The sequence below is a fragment of the Sebastes umbrosus genome, chromosome 5 (assembly GCF_015220745.1).
Source record: "Sebastes umbrosus isolate fSebUmb1 chromosome 5, fSebUmb1.pri, whole genome shotgun sequence".
In the NCBI taxonomy this organism is placed as follows: domain Eukaryota; kingdom Metazoa; phylum Chordata; class Actinopteri; order Perciformes; family Sebastidae; genus Sebastes; species Sebastes umbrosus.
In genome coordinates this window covers 34,365,539-34,391,996 of record NC_051273.1, presented here as the reverse complement: position 1 = coordinate 34,391,996, position 26,458 = coordinate 34,365,539, and the positions used below count along the sequence as shown (strand labels likewise).

The window sequence follows — 26,458 nt, the reverse complement described above, 5'->3', positions numbered from 1 at the left end:
GCCAATTACAGGGGTATCACACTGCTCAGCCTCCCTGGTAAAGTCTACTCCAAGGTGCTGGAAAGGAGGGTTCGGCCGATAGTCGAACCTCAGATCGAAGAGGAACAATGCGGATTCCGTCCTGGCCGTGGAACAACGGACCAGCTCTTCACTCTCGCAAGGATCCTGGAGGGGGCCTGGGAGTATGCCCATCCAGTCTACATGTGCTTTGTGGACTTGGAGAAGGCATATGACCGGGTCCCCCGGGAGATACTGTGGGGGGTGCTGCGGGAGTATGGGGTGAGGGGGGCACTTCTCAGGGCCATCCAATTCCTGTACGCCCAAAGCGAGAGCTGTGTTCGGATCCTCGGCAGTAAGTCGGACTCGTTTCCGGTGGGGGTTGGCCTCCGCCAGGGCTGCGCTTTGTCACCAATCCTGTTCGTGATATTCATGGATAGGATATCGAGGCGTAGTCGGGGGGAGGAGGGTTTGCAGTTCGGTGTGCTGAGGATCACATCGCTGCTTTTTGCAGATGATGTGGTCCTGTTGGCATCATCGGTCTGCGACCTCCAGCACTCACTGGATCGGTTCGCAGCCGAGTGTGACGCAGTCGGGATGAGAATCAGCACCTCTAAATCTGAGGCCATGGTTCTCAGCAGGAAACCGATGGATTGCCTACTCCGGGTAGGGAATGAGTCCTTACCCCAAGTGAAGGAGTTTAAGTATCTCGGGGTCTTGTTCGCGAGTGAGGGGACGATGGAACGTGAGATTGGTCGGAGAATCGGAGCAGCAGGGGCGGTATTGCATTCGCTTTACCGCACCGTTGTGACGAAAAGAGAGCTGAGCCGGAAGGCAAAGCTCTCGATCTACCGTTCAATCTTCGTTCCTACTCTCACCTATGGTCATGAGGGTTGGGTCATGACCGAAAGAACGAGGTCGCGGGTGCAAGCGGCCGAAATGGGTTTCCTCAGGAGGGTGGCTGGCGTCTCCCTTAGAGATAGGGTAAGAAGCTCAGTCATCCGTGAGGGACTCGGAGTAGAGTCCTTGCTCCTTTGCGTCGAAAGGAGCCAGTTGAGGTGGTTCGGGCATCTAGCACGGATGCCTCCTGGGCGCCTCCCTTGGGAGGTGTTCCAGGCACGACCAGCTGGGAGGAGACCACGGGGAAGACCCAGGACTAGGTGGAGAGATTATATCTCTACTCTGGCCTGGGAACGCCTCGGGATCCCCCAGTCAGAGCTGGTTAATGTGGCCCGGGAAAGGGAAGTTTGGGGTCCCCTGCTGGAGCTGTTGCCCCCGCGACCCGATCCCGGATAAGCGGTTGAAGATGGATGGATGGATCGAGCTGCTCGCATCCGTTTGAGCTGAATACTGACGCTCTATTTGCCGTTTGCATCGAGCTCTCTTTACTATAGATGACTTTGAATCACGTCGGTTCTTCTGTGAGGAACCCGGAAATGTTTTAACTCTAACTGAATGCGGAGCGAGATGAATGAAGCATAGATATTGAAGCTATTCAAACGTATGACGACGTTTTCTCGATGGTGATATGTGGCCTTTTGCCAGGTAATATGAGGCTGTGAATTTTGTGATGCCTTTACCTTTGTTGAAAACGCTGATGAGGCGTGAGCCAGAGCCTGAGCATATGATCTGAATGCATGATGTTTGCTGGATTTACCCGAGACTGCGAGTGCGATGTTTGTAGCCTGGAGTAGCAGATGATGCTGCCTAAGCAGTGAACAAGAGGGAGGAGAAACTCCTCTGCTGAGGATCAGACGTCGCTTGTTATGCCACGAGACTGGATTAAAGTACGTGAACTATTTGCCGTTTGCATCGAGCTGCTCGCGTCCGTTAGTGCTGAATGCTGACACTGAAAACTCATAGAGGAGAATGGTTTTTAAACTTTTGACAGCAGCATGTTATTGGTTGAGGGAGATATGGCAAGCTCTGATTGGTCACTGAAAAGAGAGACGCCCATAATCAGCTGACATATTAATAGCCCATGAGAGAGAGAGAACCAGAATGAATGAGAATGAATGAGCTTGCACCCCTAGTCTTCCTGTCTGAATTTACGCATAAACTTCATTTAAAAAGGAAAAAGACAAAAAGGAATTAGCAAAAAAAAAAAAATGAAACAGTTTTCTTTTCTCGTTTTTTGATTCAGTAACCAAAAATGGAAAAACGGCTCTTTTTAATTTTTTTAATTTTTGGCTTAAACCACCCCCCCAAAAAAACATGGTATTTTAACCCAAACCACAATCTTTTCCTAAACCTAACCAAGTAGTTTTGTTGCGCAAGTAAACCTATGCGCAAGTAAACCTATAACCTAAGTAAACCTACGTTGGAAGTTTATTTTGAAAAGATTCTGCGTGTAACCAGCGGAAACTATGCGTTTCCTGTGAACACTGTATATTACTTTGAAAAGACACTATGCATGTAACGAGCGAAAAGTGATGCTAGAGGTCTACCTAGAGCGTCATAGAGCGTCGCAGGGCCGCTGACCAAGCGTCGGTATTTGAAGAGTTGGAAGCGAGAATGTGTTGCCAGGACACCAACACCCCGTCTGCAACAGCTGTGCCGTGTTAAGTCAAGTCAGTTTTATTTGTTTAGCCCAAAATCACAAATCACAAATGTGCCTCGGGGCTCAGAGCAACACAATCTCCTCTCCACGCCAAATAGATAGAGCCAGAGCAACACGACCTCCTCTCCACGCCAGATAGATAGAGGCAGAGCAACAAGACCACCTCCCCACCATGGAACCTAGAGAGAGGACCATATGCATGTTAGCATTTTGTTAGCAGCAGCTGCAGTATACATTCAGCTACAGTTGGGCTATGCACATCAGTGCTCAGCCCAACACACAATCAGTGTAGTTCTGTAGAACAAAAGGGCCATCAGGTGTCACATTACACCGTGTCAACAGCTGTACTGATAAAACAGGCCTGAAATGTGCAGACAGGGTACAACACTTTCATACTGGTGAATGAACACTGCAGGATGTATGAGCTGCTGAAGGAGCTTCTAACTTTCAATCTTGTTCCACTGCATTCTCTTATGTAACCTAACTGACCTGAAAACAGACAGAAAAAGTTACAGTTGTAGAAGCAGCACCACAATAGTGACGTGAGATGAATGTCTTCCTCTCTCTCTGCAGCTGTGGGGGTGTTTGGGAGGTGGTGCAGCCAGCGTCCCACATCTCAGACGCCACAAGAGGGACTGGATTGTCCCGGCAAATAAGCTTAAAGAGAACTTTGACTACACTACAGCAGGCCATGTTGCCAAGGTAAGAAGTTCCCTCACATCACATCATCTCTGTGTTCTAACAGTATGTGTCTCTTCACACCAGCAAAGGCTTCATTTGAATGTCTCTACCACTATCAGGCAAAAAAAGTTAGATTTATATTCATTATGTCGGCTTGGTAAACCCTACATTGTGACATAATCTAGTCCAGTGATTCTCAAACTATGGTACACATACCACTGGTGGTACGCGGAGGAATCTCTTACTATCGATTCCTCTGTATTGATGTTTTTCCATAGTTACGCTTGCACAATGACGCAGACGCACGCCGTATCATGTTTCAGTTTGTTTGGGACCGGTGACACGGTGAAGAGAAAAAAAAGCGCTCAACAGCATGGCACTACTAAACCTGAGGGGGTGCACCCTTTTTTATTCTGGTTTAAATCAGCAGGAGGAGAGTTAGTAACTGAAAAGTGACGCTGACGGCTCAGACAAAGCGTCAGCATGTGACGCTAAACGAAGCCTCTGTTGCTGCGTTGGCCTTCTTTGTCGGTTTGATAAACAGAGACTGTTGTCTTTTAAGCGTTGTTTTCAGCTGAGTTGTTTTCAGCATTGTCGGCGCTTGCTCACCAGTAGCTCGCTCGCCAACAATTAAACAAGTTGCGCTACTTTCACATTTCATGACATCAGCGATGCAGTAACATCAGGCGATGTTAGCAGACCAGCAAGCGTACACCAGATTTGACAATAACCGGAGAAAATAGCCAGGCCAATAAAAAGCAAAAAATATACAATGTGTGTCTCATTTGCGGTGCGGGCGTGTAAGTCGGTAAAAGATGTAACGTCGAGTGCCACTTCACCAAAGTCCACGGCAAGTTTTCACTGGACTTTCCGGCTGGTAGCGGTCTACGGAGAAGGTGAAGGAGCTGAAAACAACGCTTAAAAGACAACAGTCTCTGTTTACCAAACCGACAAAGAAGGCCAACGCAGCAACAGAGGCTTCGTTTAGCGTCACATGCTGACGCTTTGTCTGAGCCGTCAGCGTCACTTTTCAGTCGCAGTAAACACGTCCTTAGAACAGTTGTTTAGGTTTTGGGCAACAAAACCCACTTAGTTAGGTTTAAGAAAAACAACAGGGTTGGGTTTAAAATGACCACATTTGTACAGTGAAAATGTGACTTGGCGTTGAAACGCGGGACACGAATGAACAGCTGATTGTACCGCGACAGTGAAACACGAACGGTGGTCTGCTGGAGGAAAGCTGTGTTGTTGAACTGAAGCTGAAGCTCTCAGCGAGGCAGTGTTACGTACAGTTGTAAATTAAAGAAAAACACATTTGAATTAAGTTACAGGTTAAAAACGTTGAATATACTGTATACTCTTGCTAAACTGGTCTTTAATGTTCTCATACCGACTCACTGCAAGAGGAAAATAACACTGACAGCTGCACGACAGGTCTTGCTTTGTTATAGTTCAGCTGGAGACTTAAGACTTATTAAAGAAGAAGACATGATTATAATTACTGTGTCAATCATCCAACTCATAAATAAGACTTAAACAAAGAGACATGACCTTGAGACACAGGAAAGCTTTACATAAAAAGAGATTGCCAGGAGAAATGAAAATTGTAAAGCTTCCTGTTCAGGCTTGCCTTCTCTATCTTTAGTCTTCAGGGTACGTTCAAACTTTTCCTTTAGTCAAATAAATGTATGATACTTCCTGCCATCTCTGCCTCATTTGGATCTGTTCCCATCAGGCATCTCTGTACAGCACTCAGCTGTTGCAGAAGCAGACGGCAATCACAGGCATTCTCCAGTTATAAAGCAGTGCTGATCATGTACCCTAAACAAATACAACACAGTACCCTTTTCTTGTAGCCAAGTAACTCCAGAAATTAACTACATACTGGATCACTGTCGCCTCACAACAAGAGGATCAGAGGTTCGAATCCGGTTTGGGGCCCTCTGTGTGGAGTTTGCATGTTCTCCCCGTGTTAGCGTGGGTTTCCTCCCACAGTCCAAAGAAATGGAGATTAGGTAGCAACAGGTAGGAACTTGAATAAATCCAGCTGTTTGAAGGAGATGTTTTCACATCAATATAAAATAGATATTAGAGAGGGAATTATGACCTGTTTAACTTCATAACAACTTTCCAAGATTTTTTCTAATCAAAGCAAATATTTAAATAATCTTAATCATTTGAATTGTGTGTTTTTATGCAAATAACCACTATACATGACAATAACAAAGTACAGTACTGTGTACACTACCCTCCCTCAGCCAGAAAATAGGGTTCCCCCAGAAGCCACAGTGTAATTCCAACACTGTAATTTACCGTGAATATATTGTTTTTTTTCTGTAAAATATATCGAACATTGAATGACTTCAGATCTAAAATTTTATTTCTTCATTTAGCGCAGAGATTTCAAAAGTGGTAGATAAAATTTCTGAGTGGCAGACAAAAAAAAAATACTTGCCTGCCACAGTGGCAGGAAGTGAAAAAAGTTAATTTCAGACCCTGGCAGTAGGAATAGGACAGGAGTTATAAAAAACTGTAGTTTCTGAATATATGGTTGTCTGAAAGGTTTGAAATACTCCCCATTTTGCTTATTTTGAGTATTTTATATGCGTTTTCTATCTGTTTAAATGCTTTTTATGCTTAAATGCGTTCTATGTTTTACTGTAAAGCACCTTGAGTTTACCTGTGTTCGAAATGTGCTATGTGTGTAGATCAGTAATGTCATCAAATGAATGTAGTGCATGGATGTGTGGCATATGTGCTGTGGCGGTGTTGAAAGTGAAGAACCAAACAAAGGTAATGCCAGGTGGATGTGGCTGCAGGAAGAGAGGGAGACAGTGAGCACATGGGTCAGCTTTTATAGCCTGGAAGGCCCAGTTGAGCTCAATCAAGCTGACGACCCTCCCTTGTCAGCCAACTGCCTGTTGAGGTTGGCCAGGGCAGCCTCCAAGACAGGGGGAGGGGCGTCACAACAGTGTCACTTTATCAGGGAAAAATAGGGTGCATCCCTCACGTTTAGTAGTGCCACGCTGTTGAGCACTTTTTTTGCTCTCCACCGTGTCCCCGGTCCAATACAAACTGAAACATGATACGACGTGCGTATGCGTCCTTGCGCAGCGTGACTGTTGGAAAGCATCAATAAGAGGAATCGATAGTCAGAGATTCCTCCGTGTACCACTAGAGAGAGCACGCGTACCACTGGTGGTACGCGTGCCATAGTTTGAGAACCACTGAAATATGCGGTCAGTGAACATTTTACTTAAAACCAGGTCAGATGTTTGAGGTGAAACTCCTGAACGTAAGCAGATGGTGTGTTTGTGGTCTTGTTTAAGGCATGAAGGTGAAAACGCTGGAGGTCTTATTGAGTTATCAGTGGTATTAAAATGCATTTAAACAACACTTTGTTCAAAAAGATCTTTTTGTTTAACAATGTACACGCGTGTGTGACAGACGACATCGATTAAAATGCTCATCATTGTTGTTGTGATCATTCTCAGATCAGGTCAGACCGGGATGAGGAACAGATCCTGTACTACACTCTGCTGGGCCCCGGGGCCAGTGAACGACCATTGAACCTGTTTGTTGTGGAGGAGGCCACTGGACTGGTGCACGTCCGAGGAACACTGGACCGAGAGGAGAGGGAAACTTACATTGTGAGGACACAAGTCATTACACATCTACTCACTAATTGATCAACTACAATTCAATATAAGATGGGGGTGTAACGACACGTTTTTACAATGATACGATTTCCATGGTTCCGATACGATTCAAGGACGATATATGGCTCATCTAGAGATACGATACGATACGATTCAATGATTTGAAATTGATACAGTAACTTTTTTTGCCAAAACTTCAGTCAGTGTGACTGTGAAATAAATATCTGATACTGAACAGTGCAGGTCAGGATTCCTCAAAGTTTTTCTCGTAAGGGAATCAGGGATAAATTAATTATGGATATAAACAAGTAAACAATGATTAATGGCAAATACATACAGCTTTTATTAGAAAACAATAAAAAAGTGAAACTGCAGGACCTGCTGATTCAGTTCTCAAGATACAAGGCAGTGCAATATTTAACATTAAAATATAATAAACCAACTTCTATTCAAGTTAAATGAACAGAAATTGAACCTGCTGCTTCTGTCCTCATTTCAATATAAACGGTAGAGCAATAATACAGAGATCAACAGCTGATAGTGATCAAACCGATGATAGTGATCAAACAGCTGATAGTGATCAAACAGCTGATAGTGATCAAACAGCTGATAGGGATCAAACCGATGATAGTGATCAAACAGCTGATAGTGATCAAACCGATGATAGTGATCAAACAGCTGATAGGGATCAAACCGATGATAGTGATCAAACAGCTGATAGTGATCAAACAGCTGATAGTGATCAAACAGCTGATAGGGATCAAACAGCTGATAGGGATCAAACCGATGATATAGATCAAACAGCTGATAATGATCAAACAGCTGATAGTGATCAAACAGCTCATAGTGATCAAACAGCTGATAGGGATCAAACAGCTTGGAGCAGAATCATTCCTCTACAAACGCTGTTTAAATAATCTGCTGATAGTAATCCAGTAGTCCACCTACAGGGTTCATTTGGGCTCTTTTTATACATGAAAACATCTGGAACAACATTTTAAAACTACGTTAGACTAACGTTAGCTGAATTTCTGTTTTGTTTTTTACTTTACTCACGTCGTGATAATTTGCCTCGCGGACCGTCTGCTCTCCGGCTGGATACGTGAGTCTGATGCTGCGTGCACATACAGTAGATATCATGACGGGGAAAGGAAAGTCATTTTCTCCGAATGAAAAAACGACAGCGCACGGGGAAAGTTCCTGTGGGTGAAGCCGCCCTCATCAAGTGGACTGATAGCGCCTGAAACTCTGCCGACTGGCTCCTCTAACGGGTGAGAGAGCGAGGAGTTGAGCAAGCTGGCGCCTGTTTGGAGAGTGAACCGGAGTAACGTTTAACATTTCTTTACTAATAAAAGTGCTAAAAAAAAAACACTTTCATTCAACGTTTGTCGTCCTTAAATACAAGGTGCCAATCCTTAGTATCGATACAATCGATATTTGCGTTTCAAATTGATTTTATATCGATATACGTCTCGGGTGAAGGACAACTTGCCGAGTACCTATCGATGTAGTCGGATCGTAGGAATATAAATCGATACATCGATGTAGTAGATGAATCGTTACACCCCTAAAATCAAATAATAAAGCGATACAACTGATAGTGAGTAAATTCACAGAAATGTTCCAGTGGTGGAAAGTAACTAAGTACATTTACTCAAGTACTGTATTTTAGTACAGTTTTGCGGTACTTTACTTGAGTATTTCTATTTTATGCTGCTCTTATCTCGGCTTACTTTTGTTAGTTTCAGTTTCAAGTGTGTGTTTATTTCTGTTCAACAGCTGAAGGGAGTGGCCAGATTTCATAACGGCAGTGTGGCTGAAGGCAGTATAGACCTGAAGTTTGATGTGGACGACGAGAACGATAATCCACCTGTTTTTGTCCCCGTACCTCCGGCTACAGTCAGTGAGTCCAGTCCAGCAGGTAAAACATGTGTTCTGTCCTCATCAGCACTCAAAATACAAATGCTCTCTTCTTTGAAGGTAGGGTCGGCGATGTTGGAAAGCTAGCATAATTTGGAAGTAGCATCGCCTCAGGAGCTTCGTCTACAGGGGGGGTCCTGCTGCTACTGGTTTTGTTTCCCTCACTAAAATTCCTTCATTCCTGATTCCTTGATGAATGAAAGGCAGCGTTAAAGACCGAAATCACACAGAATAATGTCATCACAGTTAAAACCACAACCACAGCTCTTTTCTGTTTACCTCGTGTTATCCCTTGCTAATAAATCTTTTATGTGCCAGGATTTTATCATGACCATCAATATTAATTTGTTCTATTATTGTATTTTGTTTTATATTTTATCTTATTATGCATCAGTATGCCATCAAAGAACTCCTGTTTTTCCACAGCTGATCATTAAAGAGACTGTTTGTAAGAATCAGAAATTGCTTGTTAACAGTGACACCTGTGGCCGTTAAGTCAACGAAAGTCAGCGTCCTGTTGCTCGCGCTTGCTCTACATAGACATGAACGAGCATTGCTCAAAACAGTGAAGCAACACATGTCAGCTAAAACCACAATATCACTCTATATTTCAGCTGCTTGGCAGTAATGTTAGCTGACCAGACGAAGGTCTCTCAATGAATCAATGCTGATCCCAGTGTTGGCTTTTCCTGCCTCAGCTTCCCGACCCCGGCCGGAGGGAACAGGTGGGACACCGGAGTTTTGGTCGGAGACGATAACGTTTCTTTCTGCGGAGCCCCGTCACTTCACAAGACACGAGAAACCTCTGTTGGTCTGGAGGAGCTGCAGCATTTATTTCTGCACAAACGTCCACTGTACATCTCTAGATATTCTCAGAGCTAAACTAACTCTCCTGCAGTGTGTGGTGTGCGCGCATGCACGTGAGAGTGGAGCGAAAGAGTGAGAACGAGCGCGGTGTGTGAGTGAAGGCAGGCAGGCAGGCAGAGGAGCAGAGTACAGCAGAGACTCCGGCCCTGGAGACCAAAGCTACGGTCTCCTCTGTGTCTTCTGACCGTGGTCGGGGGGCTGAAGCAGGAGGAGTTAACACTGTTTTGCAAGACGGGCTTCACTAGATATAACTTTAGGGTTTTGGTGCTTCCGTGTAGTTTGTGTTGGAGTCTGAACAGCGTGGCCACACGCGAGCATGCATGGGACACCGACCCGCAATGATTCATAAGAGTGTAAGTGTAAGAAGTTACAAACTGTCCCTTTAACAGAGTCATAATCCCAGAATCGTCTGTGATTAGTCCCCTACTTCGCCAGACAGTTGAATCCTCCCCAGAGAGATGTGAGCCTGATGGTGACTCCTGCCCACCTTCAACATTAGCTCTCAGCTCTGCCGCTCAATGTTAGTGATGTTGACTAAACTACTATGCTGGTACGACCTCCTCTACTGCTGTCCAAAGCAGAGGATTACAACGATGTTATCTAGTATGAAAAAGCTGCTAAATGTTATCTTCTTCTGGGTTTTTTTTTGGTGCAGGGACTCTGGTTGGCACGATTACAGCTACCGATGCAGACAAGGCTAACTGTTCCAATTCAAAGATTGCCTACAGCATTGAGAAGCAGGAGCCCTCTGACGGCACAGACCTCTTCTCCATAGACAGAGACACCGGAAACATCTACGTCAAAGAAAACACCTTAGACAGAGAGGTCAGACAGATACCGGTGGTGGAAACATTGTGAACTGATTCAAGTTCCATATGCCTTACATCGACTATAACACATTTGTAGATGGTTGATAGGATTGATGAGTTCATCTCTCATTGAATGATATGTTGAGTCCTCTGTTTTCCCACAGACACAAAGCTCCTACATTTTAACAGTTAAAGGAAGTGATATGAACGGAGCTCCTGAAGGCAACACAGGCACCGGGACTATACATGTCAAAGTAGTGGACATCAATGACAACGTACCCACGCTGGACAAAGACCAGGTATCAAACTGTGACTTAGTTTCCATGGAAAATATTGTGATATGAAATAAGTAAGGGATAATGTACAGCGAGCCGGTCATTGTTGGGAAATAAACCCAGACAGGCTGATGCAGCGCCCGACACGAAGCAGACGCCCTGCTAGCTGTACATTATCCCGAATGAGATCAATAAGAAGAAAGAAATCAATAATTTGACACAAAAATGGTCGTCCAGAGTCTGCCATCAGAACTGCGTCCAAAGCAACGGTCTGTCATAAAGAAATAGCCGTAGAATGTAGGGGTGTAACGATTCATCTACTGCATCGATGGATTTATGGATTTATATTCCTACGATACAACTACATCGATAGGTACTCGCCAAGTTGTCCTTCACAGGAGACGTATATCGATATAAAATCGATCTGAAACGCAAAAATCAATTCTATCAGCACTAAGGATTTGCACCTTGTATTTAAGGACGACACACGTTATATGAAAGTGTTTTTTAGCACTTTTATTAGTAAAGAAATGTTAAACGTTACTTCGGATCACTCTCCAGACATGCGCCAGCTTGCCAGCTCGCCGGCTCTGCAGCGCGAGCACGCATCCATGGCGTGCATGCAGACGAACGGCGCACTGGACTCCTCCTCTCTCACCCGGTAGCGGATGACGGGCGTCGGTCTGCAACCTGGCTGCATGTTTCAGGCGCTATCAATCCACTTGACGAGTGCGGCTTCACCCACGGGTGCTTTCCCCGTGCGTTTTGTAATTCAGAGAAAATTACTTTCCTTTCTCCGTCATGATATCTACGTGCATCACACAGCATCAGCCTCACGTATCCAGCCGGAGAGCAGACGGTCCGCGAGGCAAATTATCACGACGTGAGTAAAGTAAAAAACAAAACAGAAATTCAGCTAACGTTAGTCTAACGTAGTTTTAAAATGTTTTTCCGTATGTTTTCATATCTGAAAAGATTCCAAATGAACACTATAGGTGGACTACTTGATTACTATCAGCAGATTATTTAAACAGCGTTTGTACAGGAATGATTCTGTCCCAAGCTGTTTGATCATTATCAGCTGTTTGATCACTATCAGCTGGTTGATCACTATCAGCTGTTTGATCACTATCAGCTGGTTGATCACTATCAGCTGTTTGATCACTATCAGCAGTTGATCTCTGTATTATTGATCCACCGTTTCTATTGAAAATGAGAACAGAAGCAGCAGGTTAAACCACTGCTTTTTAACTTGAATAGAAGTTGGTTTATTATATTTTGTTAAATATTGCACTGCCTTGTATCTTGAGAACTGAATCAGCAGGTCCTGCAGTTGCACTTTTTATTATTTTCTAATAAAAGGTATATGTATTTTGCCATTAATTGTTGTTTACTTGTTTATATCTGTAATTAATTTATCCCTGACTCCCTTACAAGAAAAACTTTGAGGAATCCTGACCTGCTCTGTCCAGTATCACATATTTATTTGACAGTCACACTGATTGAATTTTTGGCAAAAAAAGTTACTGTATCGATTTCAAATCATTGAATCATATCGTATCGCTCTGGATGAGCCAAATATCGTCCTTGAATTGTATCGGAACCATGGGAATCGTTACACCCCTACGCTCTAAGTACCTCTCTAGCAGACCTGGGACCAGCTGACCACCTGCCTCTTAACGGATCATGATGCAAATTAAACTACCCAAGGGAACGGGGGCTAAAACACCAAATCCATACCACTTATATCTACACATTTGCTTTAAGAGCTAAGTGATTAGCTCTTTATATCTCATTTCATCTGTAACCAAAGTGTAAAAACAATAATTTGCTGTATTACGGAGGTTATGTTGACTATTTCTTGGCCAGGAGCATAACTTCCTGGCGTCTCGCAGGTTGCCAGGCAACTATTTTTACGAATTAGTAATATAAGGTGGTAAACGGTGAGCTTTAGTGGTGCTGCGGGGCCATACTAGCTGTTTGGCCCTGTTTCCAGTCTTTGTTCTAAGTTAAGCTAACTGTAGCTTCATATCGAACAGATAGACACGAGTTATATCGATCGAGAAGTGAATAGTCATTTCTTCAAACTTTTCAGTGATGATGGTAAAATGAAAACTATGTCTTGTGCAGTACACAGCTAGAATTGTGGAGAACACAGCCCACGTGGAGGTCATGAGGTTCAAAGTGCAGGACGACGATGAGGAGAAAACTGACAACTGGGTGGCTGATTTTGATATCGTCGCTGGAAACGAAGACGGGATATTCAGCATAAAAACGGATCCCAAAACCAACGAAGGTGTTCTGATGCTTGAAAAGGTACACATATTTTTTGTATTCTGTCACCATTTCTACATTTTAAAGAGACGTCTGTGACTAAATAACGCTTTATTCTTCACTGACCATGTTTGATCTGAATGCTGATTGTGATTCGATGTTACATTCTGCTCTGAACAAATTAGCAGGTAACATTATCAGATAATAAATCAGACACAAGTTCATTTCCTTCTTATATTGACATATGAAATAATGTCTTAGTTTTTCAGAGGAATTTGTGTCCTCAACAGAAATCAGACTACATAGAAAAATATATGATTGGGGGGAGATGCCCCAAGGGGTATTTTGCCCCAGAAATCAAAATCTCTTAATTGTTTTTTACCAAAATGTTCCTCTGTGTCTATCTTTGTCAAAATCCTTTTAAAACCAATGAGGGAAATTTTGAACAACTTACTTCATAATCTGTTGGTGTAGATTTTGATGAATACATGGGCTCACTGACTGATATCAGTCTTTAGTTAAGAACATACACCGATCAGTCATAACATTATGACCACCTGCCTAATATTGACTAGGTCCCCCTTTTGCTCGCCAAAACAGCCCTGACCCGTGAGACTCCACTAGACCTCTGAAGGTCTGCTGTGGTATCTGGCACCAAGCCGTCAGTAGCAGATCCTTTAAGTCCTGTATAAGTTGCGAGGTGGGGCCTCCGTGGTTCGGACTTGTTCGTCCAACACATCCCACAGATGCTCCATTGGATTGAGATCTGGAGAATTTGGAGGCCGAGTCGACACCTCGAACTCATCGCCATCCACATGATGTTAAAGAAAACGTGATTCATCAGACCGGGCCACCTTCTTCCATCACTCCGTGGTCCAGTTCTGATGCTCACGTGCCCATTGTAGGCAGTGGACACGGGTCAGCATGGGCAGCCTGACCGGTCTGCGGCTACGCAGCCCCATACGCAACAAACTGTGTGTTCTGACACCTTTCTATCGGAACCAGCATTAACTTTTCACCAATTTGAGCTCCAATAGCTCTTCTATTGGATCGGACAACACGGGCCAGCCTTCACTCCCCACGTGCATAGATGAGTCTCGGGTCTGACCCTGTTGCCGGTTCACCGGTTTTCCTTCCTTGGACCACTTTTTGTAGGTCCTGATCACTGCAGACCGGGAACATCCCACAAGAGCTGCAGTTCTGGAGATGCTCTGACCCAGTCGTCTAGACATCACTATTTGGCCCTCATCAAAGTCGCTCACATCCTTACACTTGCTCATTTTTCCTGCTTCCAACGCAAAATTCAAAGTTCAAAATGTTCACTTGCTGTCTAATATATCCCACCCACTGCCAGGTGCCATGGTAACGAGATAATCCATGTTATTCACTTCACCTGTCAGTGGTCATAATGTTATGGCTGATCAGTGTATTTTCCACCGTACAGTCTTTCCTTCATTTGAAGAAATCCAACAGCATTGTCATTCAACGGACACATATTGGCGATTGGCTAACTAATAGACAACATATTTTTTACCACAATCATAATAGTCCAACGTGACTTTTAGGCCTAGTATAATAAGCAACTTAGTTTTGTCTTTTAATGACTAAACATGTCAAGAAATCTGTCTAATCTGTTTCTCCTTGCAGCCTGTTGATTTTGAGGAAAATCCTGATATCAAGCTGGGAGTGGTAGTATCCAATGTTGCTCCAGCTGTGGGGGATGGAGGCGGTGATGGTGAGGGTCAAGGAGGAGGAGGAGGAGGAGGAGGAGGAGGTCAAGGAGGTGGTGGTGGTGGAGGAGGAGGAGAAGGAGGGGGTGGAGGAGGAGGGGGTGGAGGAGGAGGAGGAGGAGGAGGAGGAGGAGGAGGTGATGGACGTGGAGGTGGTGGAGGAGGAGGAGGAGGAGGTGGAGATGGAGGAGGGGGTCAAGGAGGAGGAGGAGGTGGAGGTGGTGGAGGAGGAGGAGGTGGAGGAGGAGGAGGAGGAGGAGGGGGTGGAGGAGGAGGAGGTGGAGGAGGTGGAGGAGGAGGAGGTCCAACCGGAGCTAGTGGCTCAGCTACAAGCCAGTCAGGGAAAAAGAGGCCAAAAAAGGGCAAACTTTACCCGGTGAACATCGCAGTGCTGAATGAGCCCGAGGGGGTCTCCTTCAAACCCTCAGTGAAGCCCGTCTCTGTGTCAGAGAACCCGGAGGAAAATCCATTAATGAAGGTGATCGCCGTCTTTGCAGCCACTGACTCTGACACCGGAAATCCTGCAGAAAATGTTCGGTGAGATGAATTCACACTTCCATAAATGCATATTCATAAAAATAACTCAAATAATGTGGAAATAGATCAGACACATTGTGGTGGAATGTGTCCCTGGCTATGTTTATGAAACTAGTTTGCCATTTTGTTCAAGATAACAGGACTTCTTCTTGTCCTGCAGCCACATTATGGGCTCTGTGAGGAATGCAGCCTGGTGTCCTAAAAAGTTATGTTCCCATACAACAACACTGCTTCGTCAATGAGGGAAACGTATTTTCTTCCGGAGTTGTTTTTGACATATAAATATGTTTCTAATCAGAGTCTGCTGAAGTCTGCGTAGGGAGCAGGTCGGGGTGGTTGTTGGACGGGTCAAACAACTCCCTGGATTACAGTTGCCGTTTTAGACAGTTTTAAAGAACGTTGTAAATTGAAACAAAACAAAACAAAAAAAACAACGAAACTACTTGGTTAGGTTTAGTAAAAAAACATCTTTTATCTTAAAGGGACTGTTTGTAAGTTCTTACACGTATAAATCATTGCGGGTCGGTGTCCCATGTGCGCTCGTGTGTGGCTACGCTGTTCACACTCAGACTCCAACACAAACTACACGGAAGCACCAAAACCGCAAAGTTCTATCTAGTGAAGCCGGTCTGTTAAACAGTGTTGGCCGCGGTCGGAGGACGCGGGGGAGACCGTAGCTTTGGTCTCCAGGACCGGAGTCTCTGCTGTATTCTGCTCCTCTGCTCCTCTGCCTGCTTGCCTTCACTCACACACCACGCTCGTTCTCACTCGCTCAGCTCGCTCAGCTCGCTCCACCTCACGTGCATGCGCGCACACTCCACACTGCAGAAGAGTTAGTTTAGCTCTGAGAATATCTAGTGAATGTACAGTGGACGTTTGTGCAGAAATAACTGCTGCAGCTCCTCCAGACCAACAGAGGTTTCCCGTGTCTTGTGAAGTGACGGGGCTCCGCAGCGATAAACGTTATCGTCTCCGACCAAAACTCCGGTGTCTCCCCTGTTCCCTCCGGCCGCGGTCGGGAGGCTGAGGCAGGAAAAGCCAACACTAGGATCAGCATTGATTCATGGAGAGACCTTCGTCTGGTCAGCTAACATTACTGCCAAGCAGGTGAAATATAGAGTGATATTGTGGTTTTAGCTGACGTGTGTCGCCTCACTGTTTTGACCGATGCCCGTTCATGTCTATGTAGGCGAGCGCGAGCGCGAGCAACAGGACGCTGACTTTCATTGACCTAACGGCCACATGTGTCTCATTTAACAAGCAATTTCTGATTTTTACATAGAGTCCCTTTAAAACGACTATGTTTGTTACGTTATAAAGCTACGGACGTAGTCTAACCTCCTTCCTACGCAGGCTATCATTACAAATGTATCTATGATACGTCAAAAACAATCCATGTCAAAACATAGTTCACAATGCAGTTTTGTCGTATAGGAATATCATTTTTAAGAGACATGGTTGAAAATATATGACTGCTTTGATTGTTGTAATCTAAACAGTAAACGTTACTGCACATTGTTCCCACAGATATGCTAAAGGATACGATCCGGACAACTGGCTGTTGATTGATCCAGAAACAGCAGAGATTAGACTTCAGAAGGCCCCGGACAGAGAGTCCCCGTTCTTGGTTAATGGAACTTACTACGCTAAAATACTGAGTCTGACTCAGGGTAAGTTGTTTATGGACAGTGGGTGTAGTCTTACATTTAGAGAGCTGAGCTCAAGACGGTTGGGGGTTTCTGGGCTTTTGAAGTTTGGGGATGCAGAGAAACTCGAAAGTTTTGGATTAGCCAATTAGCCTTCCTTTGAACTGTGCTGTTGTTCTGCTGTGGCCAGAAGGGAAGACTTTAGGTCACTGCTTGAATAGTTAAAGTGGAAGTGAAGAGTTCAACCAAGTTAAGCTGGTTTACTAAATGGAAACGATTGCCCCCCCCCCTCTCCGTTCAGCTTGCACCATCATCCACGTGTATTTTTGTTTATGTTGAGATCAGTTGTACGTAGCGGAATGCGGATCATCACCAAAATCTAATGGATTGTTCATTGTGCCATTCAAACCCATCATGGACTTTTGGAGTAATCCTGCTAATAGACAAACAAACAAACAAACCAACAAACCAACGCCGTTGAAAACATAACTTCCTTCCTAGGCCTTCGGCCTTGGTGGAGGTAATGACAAATGTCAGCATTTAAAAGAAAAAAGCAGCTTTGTTTCATCTTTGCTGCAGCTTTTGTGGCAAGAGCTTGTTTATTTTGTTCTTGGTTTAAACATTGTAAAACTTATCTTTACATGCAGGAACAATACAATAGTGTCCCCTCTTTTGTTTTCTTCTGTCCAGTGTCTCCTCAGTCTCTGTCTTTCACGGTCTCTACCGTTGTATCTGTGTAACTCAGCTGAGCCCAACCATTCTCATGACATCACAGGCCAGAGTACGGCAACATGGCGACGCTCTTGCCACAAAATCCATCTAGTAAACCAGCTTAACTCGGTTGAACGCTTCACTTCCACTTCAGAGCTCCATTGATATCAACACTGAACTACACGACTCCTGCTCGTGAAGGTTTTGCCACTACTACTGACCACAATATGAATCAACACCTACTGTGCAGCTTTATGCAACTTTCAGACATATTCAGCACTTTGCTTTAGTTTTCTAAAAGGTCAGGGGTAACAATTCACTGTGAAGGGTTGGATTCCACAAGGTTTGTTGTACTTGTGTACAAATGTTTTTTCTGATTCCCACAGACGTGCCTCCTAAGATGGTCACTGGAACAATAGCGTTACAGGTGGGAGATGTAAATGATAACTGCCCCACGCTGACCGACCACATAGAGTACATCTGCTCGGACACTGAAGTGGTTAATGTCACTGCAGTGGATGAGGATGGAGACCCAAACTCAGCCCCTCTCAGCTTCCGCCTCGTCGCTGAGGAGAGCCAGGGGAAGTGGAGGGTTGAACCTTTAAATGGTATGATACCTTATTTTTTATTATTTATTATTTATTATTATCAGTTTCTGTAAACATTGTTTTGTTATCAAAACCTTCAACAAATGGTTTAATCCAGGGGTCAGCAACCTGCGGCTGTGGAGCCACATGCCGCTCTTCCAGTGGCTCCCTGTGGATTTTTAAAAATGGAAATGAATAACTGTTTTTTGTTTACATTTTCATTTTTATTTATCATTGTTGTAGGTCTATGGTATGAGTATTATTGAGGAAAAAAAAAAAAAAATCGGAGATTTCGAGAATAAAGTCATAATATTATAAAGTAGTAATTATACGTGTTATTTTCTTTTTTTCTCGTAATGCTATGACTTTTTTGTTGTAAAATTCTAACTTTGTTCTCGTAATATTACGACTTATTTTTCTCGTAAAGTTCTGAGTTTATTCTCGTAATATTACGACTTTTTTTTCTCGTAAAGTTCTGAGTTTATTCTCATAATATTACGACTTTTTTCTCGTTAAGTTATGACTTTATTCTCGTAATTATTCGACTTTTTTTTCTTGTTAAGTTATGACTTTATCTCGTAATGTTACAACTTTTTTATCGTGAAGTTATGGCCTTATTCTCGTAACATTACGACTTTTTTTCTCGTTAAGTTATGACTTTATTCTCGTAATATTATGACTTTTTCTATTGTAAAGTTATGACTTTATTCTCGTAATGTTACGACTTTTTTTCTCGTAAAGTTATGACTTTATTCTCGTAATGTTATGACTTTTTTTCTCGTAAAGTTATGACTTTATTCTCGCAATATGACTACTTTTTTTCTCGTAAAGTTATGACTTTATTCTCGTAATATAACGTCTTTTTTTCTCGTTAAGTTATGACTTTATTCCCGTAATATTACGACTTTTTTTCTCGTAAAGTTCTGACTTTATTCTCGTAATATTACGACTTTTTTCTCGTAAAGTTATGACCTTACTCTCGTTATATTACGACTTTTTTTTCTCGTAAAGTTCTGACTTTATTCTCGTAATATTACGACTTTTTATCTCGTTAAGTTATGACTTTATTCTTGTTATATTACGACTTTTTTTCTCGTAAAGTTATGACTTTATTCTCGTAATATTCAGACGTTTTTTCTCGCAAAGTTATGACTTTATTCTCATAATATTACAACTTTTTTTTCTTGTTAAGTTATGACTTTATTCTCGTAATATTTAGACTTTTTTTTCTTGTTAAGTTATGCCTTTATCTCGTAATGTTACGACTTTGTTTTATCGTAAAGTTATGACTTTATTCTCGTAATATTACGACTTTTTTTCTCGTAAAGTTATAACTTTATTCTCGTAATATTACGACTTTTTTCTCGTAAAGTTATGACTTTTTTCTCGTAATATTATGACTTTATTCTGGAAATCTCTGATTTCTTTTCCCTCAATGTGGCCCTAATACACCGTAGTACATTTGCTCTTTGGCCCTCACTGCATTAGACTTATATACTATATACTTAGACTATAAACTGTGTTACCTTCATCACAATGCTCAAATGTTTTGCGGCTCCAGACAGATTTCATTTTGATTGTGGAGTCTAGATTATTTTTCTATGTCAGTTAATTAGTCTGTTAAATAGGAGAGACAAAATATTCCAGAGTTAAGCAGGGAAGCCATTGGAGACCTGGTTCTTTAAAGTTTGGCATTTGGTTGGGGCCATTTTCCATTGGCCAGACAAACCCACTGTTCATGACACGAGGGTACATCAACAGTGAAAAAAGGAAACATCCACTGGCTCTGCCTGCCCTGGAACAGTAAGACTCCTCTCCTTCTCTCTTGCTCTTAGATACCAGTGCATCCCTCAGGACTTTGAGGCCGCTGTGGCCCGGTCACTACCAGGTTGCCTTCATCATCCAGGACCAGCAGGGTCTCGCCTGCCCAGACCCTCAGTACCTGGACCTACACGTGTGCTCCTGTGAGGAAGGAAAGGCCTGCAGAGCGTCAGGTTTACATGGTCAAGCAGCTTTTCTCAAGGAATCCTCATCTACGTTTGGAGGACTGGGAGTAGGGGCACTGATCCTGGGTCTTCTGATGCTGCTCGGTGAGTAGGAGTCGTGTTAGCATGTCTCAGGAAAACGGTGCCTAAAATACGCTGATCTAGGATCTAGGACTGTGGTTCAACCAGAATGAGCAGAAGTGATATAAATACTGAAGATACACTATCGATGGGCAGGATTATTTTACCCAGCAGTAGGCCTAGTGAACAATTACATTACATCTTCTCCATATGGCTGATGTTGAAAATGTAATAAACATAGTCATTATGAGTGTAAAAAATTATAAAAAAGAAAAGAAAAATAATTTAAAAAAGAAAATAAACATTTTGAGGTTCAATTCGCCATATTTTTCTGTGTGTGTTATCTATCCATTCAGAAAGTTTAGGTTTATTCTTTGTCTCTAAAATTTCTGCTGCCGCCCCAAAAACAATGGAGGTGAATGGAAATGAGTTCATTGATATTTTTAAAAACTCACTAGCTACTTTCTTCAGAAACTGTTCCTCTGACATCTGTTCACAGCGAGGTGTGTGAATTATTCAGAGTAACCCGGACATTATTTTCTTCAAGCTGTTGTTTTTAAATGTGATTTTTCTCAGCAAATAAAAATGAAACCATCTCCATGTCTAGATGTATCACTTGGAGTATAGTGCAAGAAAGTATTTTTAGTATGTGAACTGTAAACATTTTGCCTTCTGTTGTGGTTTCGTTTTTCAGTCGTAGCTTTCTTACTGATGACATGCTCGTGTGGAGGAGTGCCGCTGACTTTCTCCGAACTTCCTTTTGCTACCAGAGAACACTTGATTGTCTATCATACGGAGGGCAGAGGCGAGGACAAGGTAAATGTACTGTAAATGTCTGATTAGAGGAAAGCCCACTGTGCTTCTGCTTGACTCATCAGCGTGTATGCCATGATTGAATGTTGTAAAAACCAACACCGATATTCAGACAAACCTCAGTTCACATCAGTCATAATAACTTACAGCACAGCAGGAGTGTTGTAGACAGGGACACAAAATAGAACGATATTGTACCGGGGACCTCCGCGTCGCCGGCATCGCTGCTTTTGCCAGACATCAGTGGGGTACAGCGCTCCAGAGAGGTGGTCGGGTGTCAGCTCCGCGCAAAGCAGCGGAACAAATTCACAGACACATCTTCGACAGTACGTTAATAATAAACTTTGCGTGTCTAGTCTGATAGTCTGTAGATATGTAACCTATGAACAAGATATATTTTAATAAAATACAGTTGTACCGACAGGATACAGTAGAGCACAGAGGCCGCTTCCATGCTGACAAGCGCCCGTGTCGGTCTGTTTATTCACCTGAGGGGCGCGGTGATCCTGCGGATTCCAGCTGGACATCAGATGAGTAAGCGGTCCTTAATGTGGCCCAGGATGCATTCACGTACACACTGCTAAAAGAATGAGGTCATATGTGGCCCAGACAACCTCTGAATGTGGTCTGAAAGATCCGATCTCAATGCGTCTTGAGTGTGTTCACACCTGTACTTAGAGCTGTCCAATTGTGATCTGATCACTGAGGATGCATGTTAATACCAGGTCTGAACAGGGCCTATGATTCAAATGTGTCTGTATGTTGATATTGTGGTAGATGATGCGGGGTGTACTTCCTAAAGGGCCGCAGTTATCGGGTCACAGCACATATACAAGCTAAGGTGCTATGTATTTGCCTTGAGGAAAAGTGCAAGTAGTCCCATACCTGCCTCTGATGTGAAAATGTTGCAGCAGCACCAGTTAATGATTCCTCCTGGAGATCTCCAACTTAAAAAAGCACATTCGATGTTTATTAGTGATTGTGAGATAACTGGGTAGTCTGGCTTGAGGATCTACTGCAGCACACAAGTGAATATGTCTCCTCTCAAACTTTGTCCTTATTGCTTCAGGATGTCCCTATGCTCAGCTCTCCAGTCCATATGATGCCTGCCGCCATATCTACTGGATGGGCCTGCAACGTAGCTTCCAACACCAAAGCAAACACGGCGGCTTCCTACGGTGATCTCATGATGGGCACTGCCAACAAAACGTACAAGTCCAGGGTCGGGGCTGACGGCAGGATCCAGGAGAGAAGCTTTGGAGAATTCAGAGAGAGCCAGAGAGAGGAACAACTGTTACTGTGTGATGGCATGGATGGCATTTCTCTGCCTGATGTGTTTCTGCATGATTACTACTCTCAGGTGAGGAACCATTGGTCTGATGCTCCTTCATCATCACTCTTACTTTCATTAGTTTGTTCATTGTTAATAATAATATTGGACTAACCCAAGGGTCAGCAACCTTTACTATCAAAAGAGCCATTTTAGGCAAAAAAAAAAAAAAAAATCTGTCTGGAGCCGCAAAACATTTGAGCATTGCGATGAAGTTTATAGTCTAAGTATATAGTATATAAGTCTAATGCAGTGAGGGCCAAAGTGCAATCGGCAACTATTTTGATAGTCGATTGATTGGTTTGAGTATTTATTAATTTTTTTTGTAAAGTCAAAGTTCTCTGACTGCAGCTTCTTAAATGTGATTATTTTCCGGTTTCTTTCTTCCTCTATGACAGTAAATTGAATATCTTTGAGACATTTGAGGAAATCATCTCGGGAAATATTTGCAGGACAGTGTTGTAGAACATGCAGTGACTTGCAGAGCTCCATGAATGAATATACTACAGGGTTTTAATTGTGGATTACTATTATTATTTACAAATTACCACACCTTTCTTAACCTTTCTCTGTCTAAAATAAATATAAATGACATTTATAATGAAATGAAATGGCCATTATGAAAGGCAAACTCTATGTAGAAAGAAAGGGCTGAAATGCAGTTGAAATGCAGCTAGTGTGAACACCCGACGCGTGAATCACGCAGCCGCCACGCGCTCCTGAGGTTTCCAGTGTGGACAAAGCGTTAGACTGTCAATGTGTTTTTCCATTAGAAAAGAAAAGATAAAGATAAAGAAAAATATTTAGAAGGAGAGCACAAGATAAGCTTACAATAAAAATTGATCAAGAGGAAATAAAGGAAGTCTGTGATTTCAAATTTGTATGTCATTTTGGATTCCCAAGTCAAATTTGATAAACATGTTAAAAGGTTATGTAAGACTGTTGTGGACACAGATAGGACCTAGTCTAGTTATTAGAAAATATTAAAGATAATTATTAATATCAGTAAAAGTTATGTTAATAAATTATCAAATATATTAATGATAATGGGGCACCAAATTATGTTGGTACACAAGCTCGAAAAGACATTAAAATAGCTATCAAAATGTCACAACCATGTCACAGGTAGAACGGCCATGCTCTCAGCTGTCATGACAGCTGGTACATTTTTAGGTAGATTTTTTTTTCTAAGAGGTTATCAGAGACTCATGTTATTTCAAACTGTGTAAATACTGTTATCAAAATGTTGCCTTGAGCACATCAGTGCTGGTAATACGAGTTTTAGCGCGCAGATTTTTTCCGGCAGTGCTGGATGTCATCATTACTGATTTTTTTCATGAGAGGAACTGGCAGAGACCAGAGTTAACATGCCTTTCATTTTCTTTGTGTTAATGTGTTGCAGAAGGCAAGCTGTGCAGCAGAGAAACAGGCAGCGAGGGATTGTCTGTGCGAGTATAACTACGAGGGCCGGGGCTCTTCTGCTGGCTCGGTGGGCTGCTGCAGCCTCCTGGACTCTGACGACAACCTGCACTTCCTCGATGACCTCTCGCCAAAGTTCAAGACCCTGGCTGAGATCTGTTCTCCTCCTAGACCGTCATCACCTCTGAAAACTCAAAGAATTGTCACCCCAGAGGTGGATAAAGTTGACCACATTGTTGGGCCCTCATTGGAGACTAAACCGTCCAGCATCCACGGCAAGAGCCCAGAGCGTGACCAAAATGTCGGCATCAGTCAGTCATCCACCGGTGTCACGGTCTTTGATGGAACGGCGTCCAGCAGCGTGTATGGGCAAACATTCACCGGTGTCACAGGCTTTAATGGAACGGCCTCCAGCTGCATGCACGGGCAAACATTCACCGGTATCACAGGCTTTAATGGAACGGCCTCCAGCAGCGGCACCAGCAGCGTTGCTCAGTCATCTCCCATTAGTCCTGTTACCACAGCCATGCTGCCCTCTCCTGGTCAGATGCTTGTACTACAGCAGCAGCCTGTCTACTACACCACCACCCCCATGATGCAGCCCATGCACTACATAGTCCAACCGCAGCTCCAGAGCACAGTGCTGCTGGCCGAAGCTCCCGTCAGCAACCTGCAGGGCATGATCCTGCACGGGGGAAACACCGCCGGGACTTTAACTCTCGGTACAACGAGAGACAGAGACAGAGTGGTGGTGGACGAGAACTGGGGAGTGGGCCCAGCAGAGACGGCGATGGGCGTCAGAAGGGGCGGTCGAAGGATCAAGTCAGAGGCAGAGGGTGGAGCTAGGTCACGCCACACATACATACATACAGGGACGCTGACGGGCGGACACATCGGTGTGTTTGCAGCAGGGTCCGAAGAGGGACAGCTAGTGTTCACACAGAAAGGAGACAAGAGGAGAACGAGGTCAGCAGCCTCGGCAGAGACGGGCTTCATGTACTAGAAATCATTCTGAAATCACAGTACCACCAGACAAAACACCTTCTCATGTAACAATCCAAATTTCACTTTTGTACTGACACAGAATAATGTCCTTTTTATAGAATCTGAGTCAACCGTGTAGTCATGGTACTCTTTAGCCATGCATGCACTGTGGCTGTAGGGATGCCACAGTTGGGCCATCAGTCCACCACAATCGTACAAACTAAAATGTCTCATTGGATGGATTGTTATGAAATATTACAGACATTGATGGTCCACAGAGGATGGTGATCGTCTGACTTTTCCTCTAGGGATGGATGCTATAATACCAGGGGTCGGCAACCTTTACTATCAAAAGAGCCATTTTAGGCAAAAAAAAAAAAATAAATAAATAATCTGTCTGGAGCCGCAAACATTTGAGCATTGTGATGAAGGTAACACAGTTTATAGTCTAAGTATATAGTATATAAGTCTAATGCAGTGAGGGCCAAAGTGCAAATGTACTACGGAGTATTAGGACCACATTGAGGGAAAAAAATCGGAGATTTCCAGAATAAAGTCGTAATATTACGAGAGAAAAGTCGTAATACTACGAGAATAAAGTCATAACTTTACGAGAAAAAAAGTCATAATATTACGAGAATAAAGTCATAACTTTACGAGAAAAAAATAAAATAACACATAAAATTACTACTTTATAATATTATGACTTTATTCTCATAAAATTACGACGTTTTTTTCTCGTAAACCTATGACTTTATTCTCATTATATTGACTTTATTCTCTAAATCTCAGATTTATTTTTTTTCCCTCATCATGGCCCTAATACTGCGTCGAACAGTCGTACATTAGACCTACAACAATGATAAATAAAAATTAAAATGTAAACGAAAAACAGTTATTCATTTCCATTTCTAAAAATCCACCGGGAGCCACTGGAGAGGAGCTAAAGAGTCACATGTGGCTCCGGAGCCGCAGGTTGCTGACCCCTGCATTATACCAATTTCCCCCCAACATTAGTGCATATGTATATGCAGGTTTTTTAAACACGGGAAAACCTGCTAAAAATAGGCGATAGACTGGGTTTTCTTTTCAGGGTTCGATAACAGTGAAAACGTTACGGTGTTGCTTCTTTTTTATATCTGTTACTTATTCAGTCTCTCTTCTTTGAAACTCTCAAACCAGAGTTGTTGATTGTTGGAGCAGTGGAAAGACTAACAAGGACGTTTTTAATGAGTTTTATTTAGTTTCTGTCCAGTTTGAATGAAGCGTGTTTCAATGATCAGCGGGGATAAAACGATCTGTCAATGGAGTCTGGTGGCTTTGAGGAGAGCAGATTAACTGCATGTTCGGTACGTTAATAAATCATCCCCGTTGATTTTATTTAGTATATATTCATTGCAACGTGCATAACATAGCACCAGAAAAAGGGCAAAGGTGTCGTGTTTCTATCCCTGGCGATCGGAGCCGGAGCCGATAAATACCGCGACTGCTTTAGAGTCATTTGACCTGGAAATGAATGCCGATTGTAACCTTCCCACTGAAGACAAAAGACAGATGTTAGTGGGTTTCCCTCAGATTGAATTATGATATCAT

At 43.2% G+C, this 26,458-nt stretch overlaps 1 protein-coding gene and 1 long non-coding RNA gene across 2 annotated transcripts in view; one reads left to right on the top strand and one right to left on the bottom strand.

The window, feature by feature from the left end:
* The window catches only part of LOC119487956, a 33,553-nt gene extending 29,547 nt beyond the window's left edge, over positions 1 to 4,006 (bottom strand). Inside the window, exon 1 of the long non-coding RNA XR_005206831.1 lies at positions 3,867 to 4,006. This is a non-coding gene — a long non-coding RNA (uncharacterized LOC119487956). The remainder of the gene's footprint in view (positions 1 to 3,866) is intronic.
* Positions 4,007 to 6,509: 2,503 nt separating this feature from the next.
* Positions 6,510 to 25,259, top strand: LOC119488531 (desmoglein-2-like). Its single transcript, XM_037770266.1, has 14 exons — positions 6,510 to 6,533; positions 6,733 to 6,888; positions 8,677 to 8,818; positions 10,340 to 10,509; positions 10,658 to 10,792; positions 12,899 to 13,084; positions 14,690 to 14,777; positions 15,063 to 15,309; positions 16,837 to 16,979; positions 18,053 to 18,274; positions 20,089 to 20,343; positions 21,014 to 21,135; positions 22,202 to 22,492; positions 23,865 to 25,259. Exons 1-14 carry the CDS (start codon positions 6,510 to 6,512, stop codon positions 24,882 to 24,884), a joined length of 3,201 nt encoding a protein of 1,066 aa, XP_037626194.1. The 3' UTR covers positions 24,885 to 25,259.
* Positions 25,260 to 26,458: the final 1,199 nt, after the last annotated feature.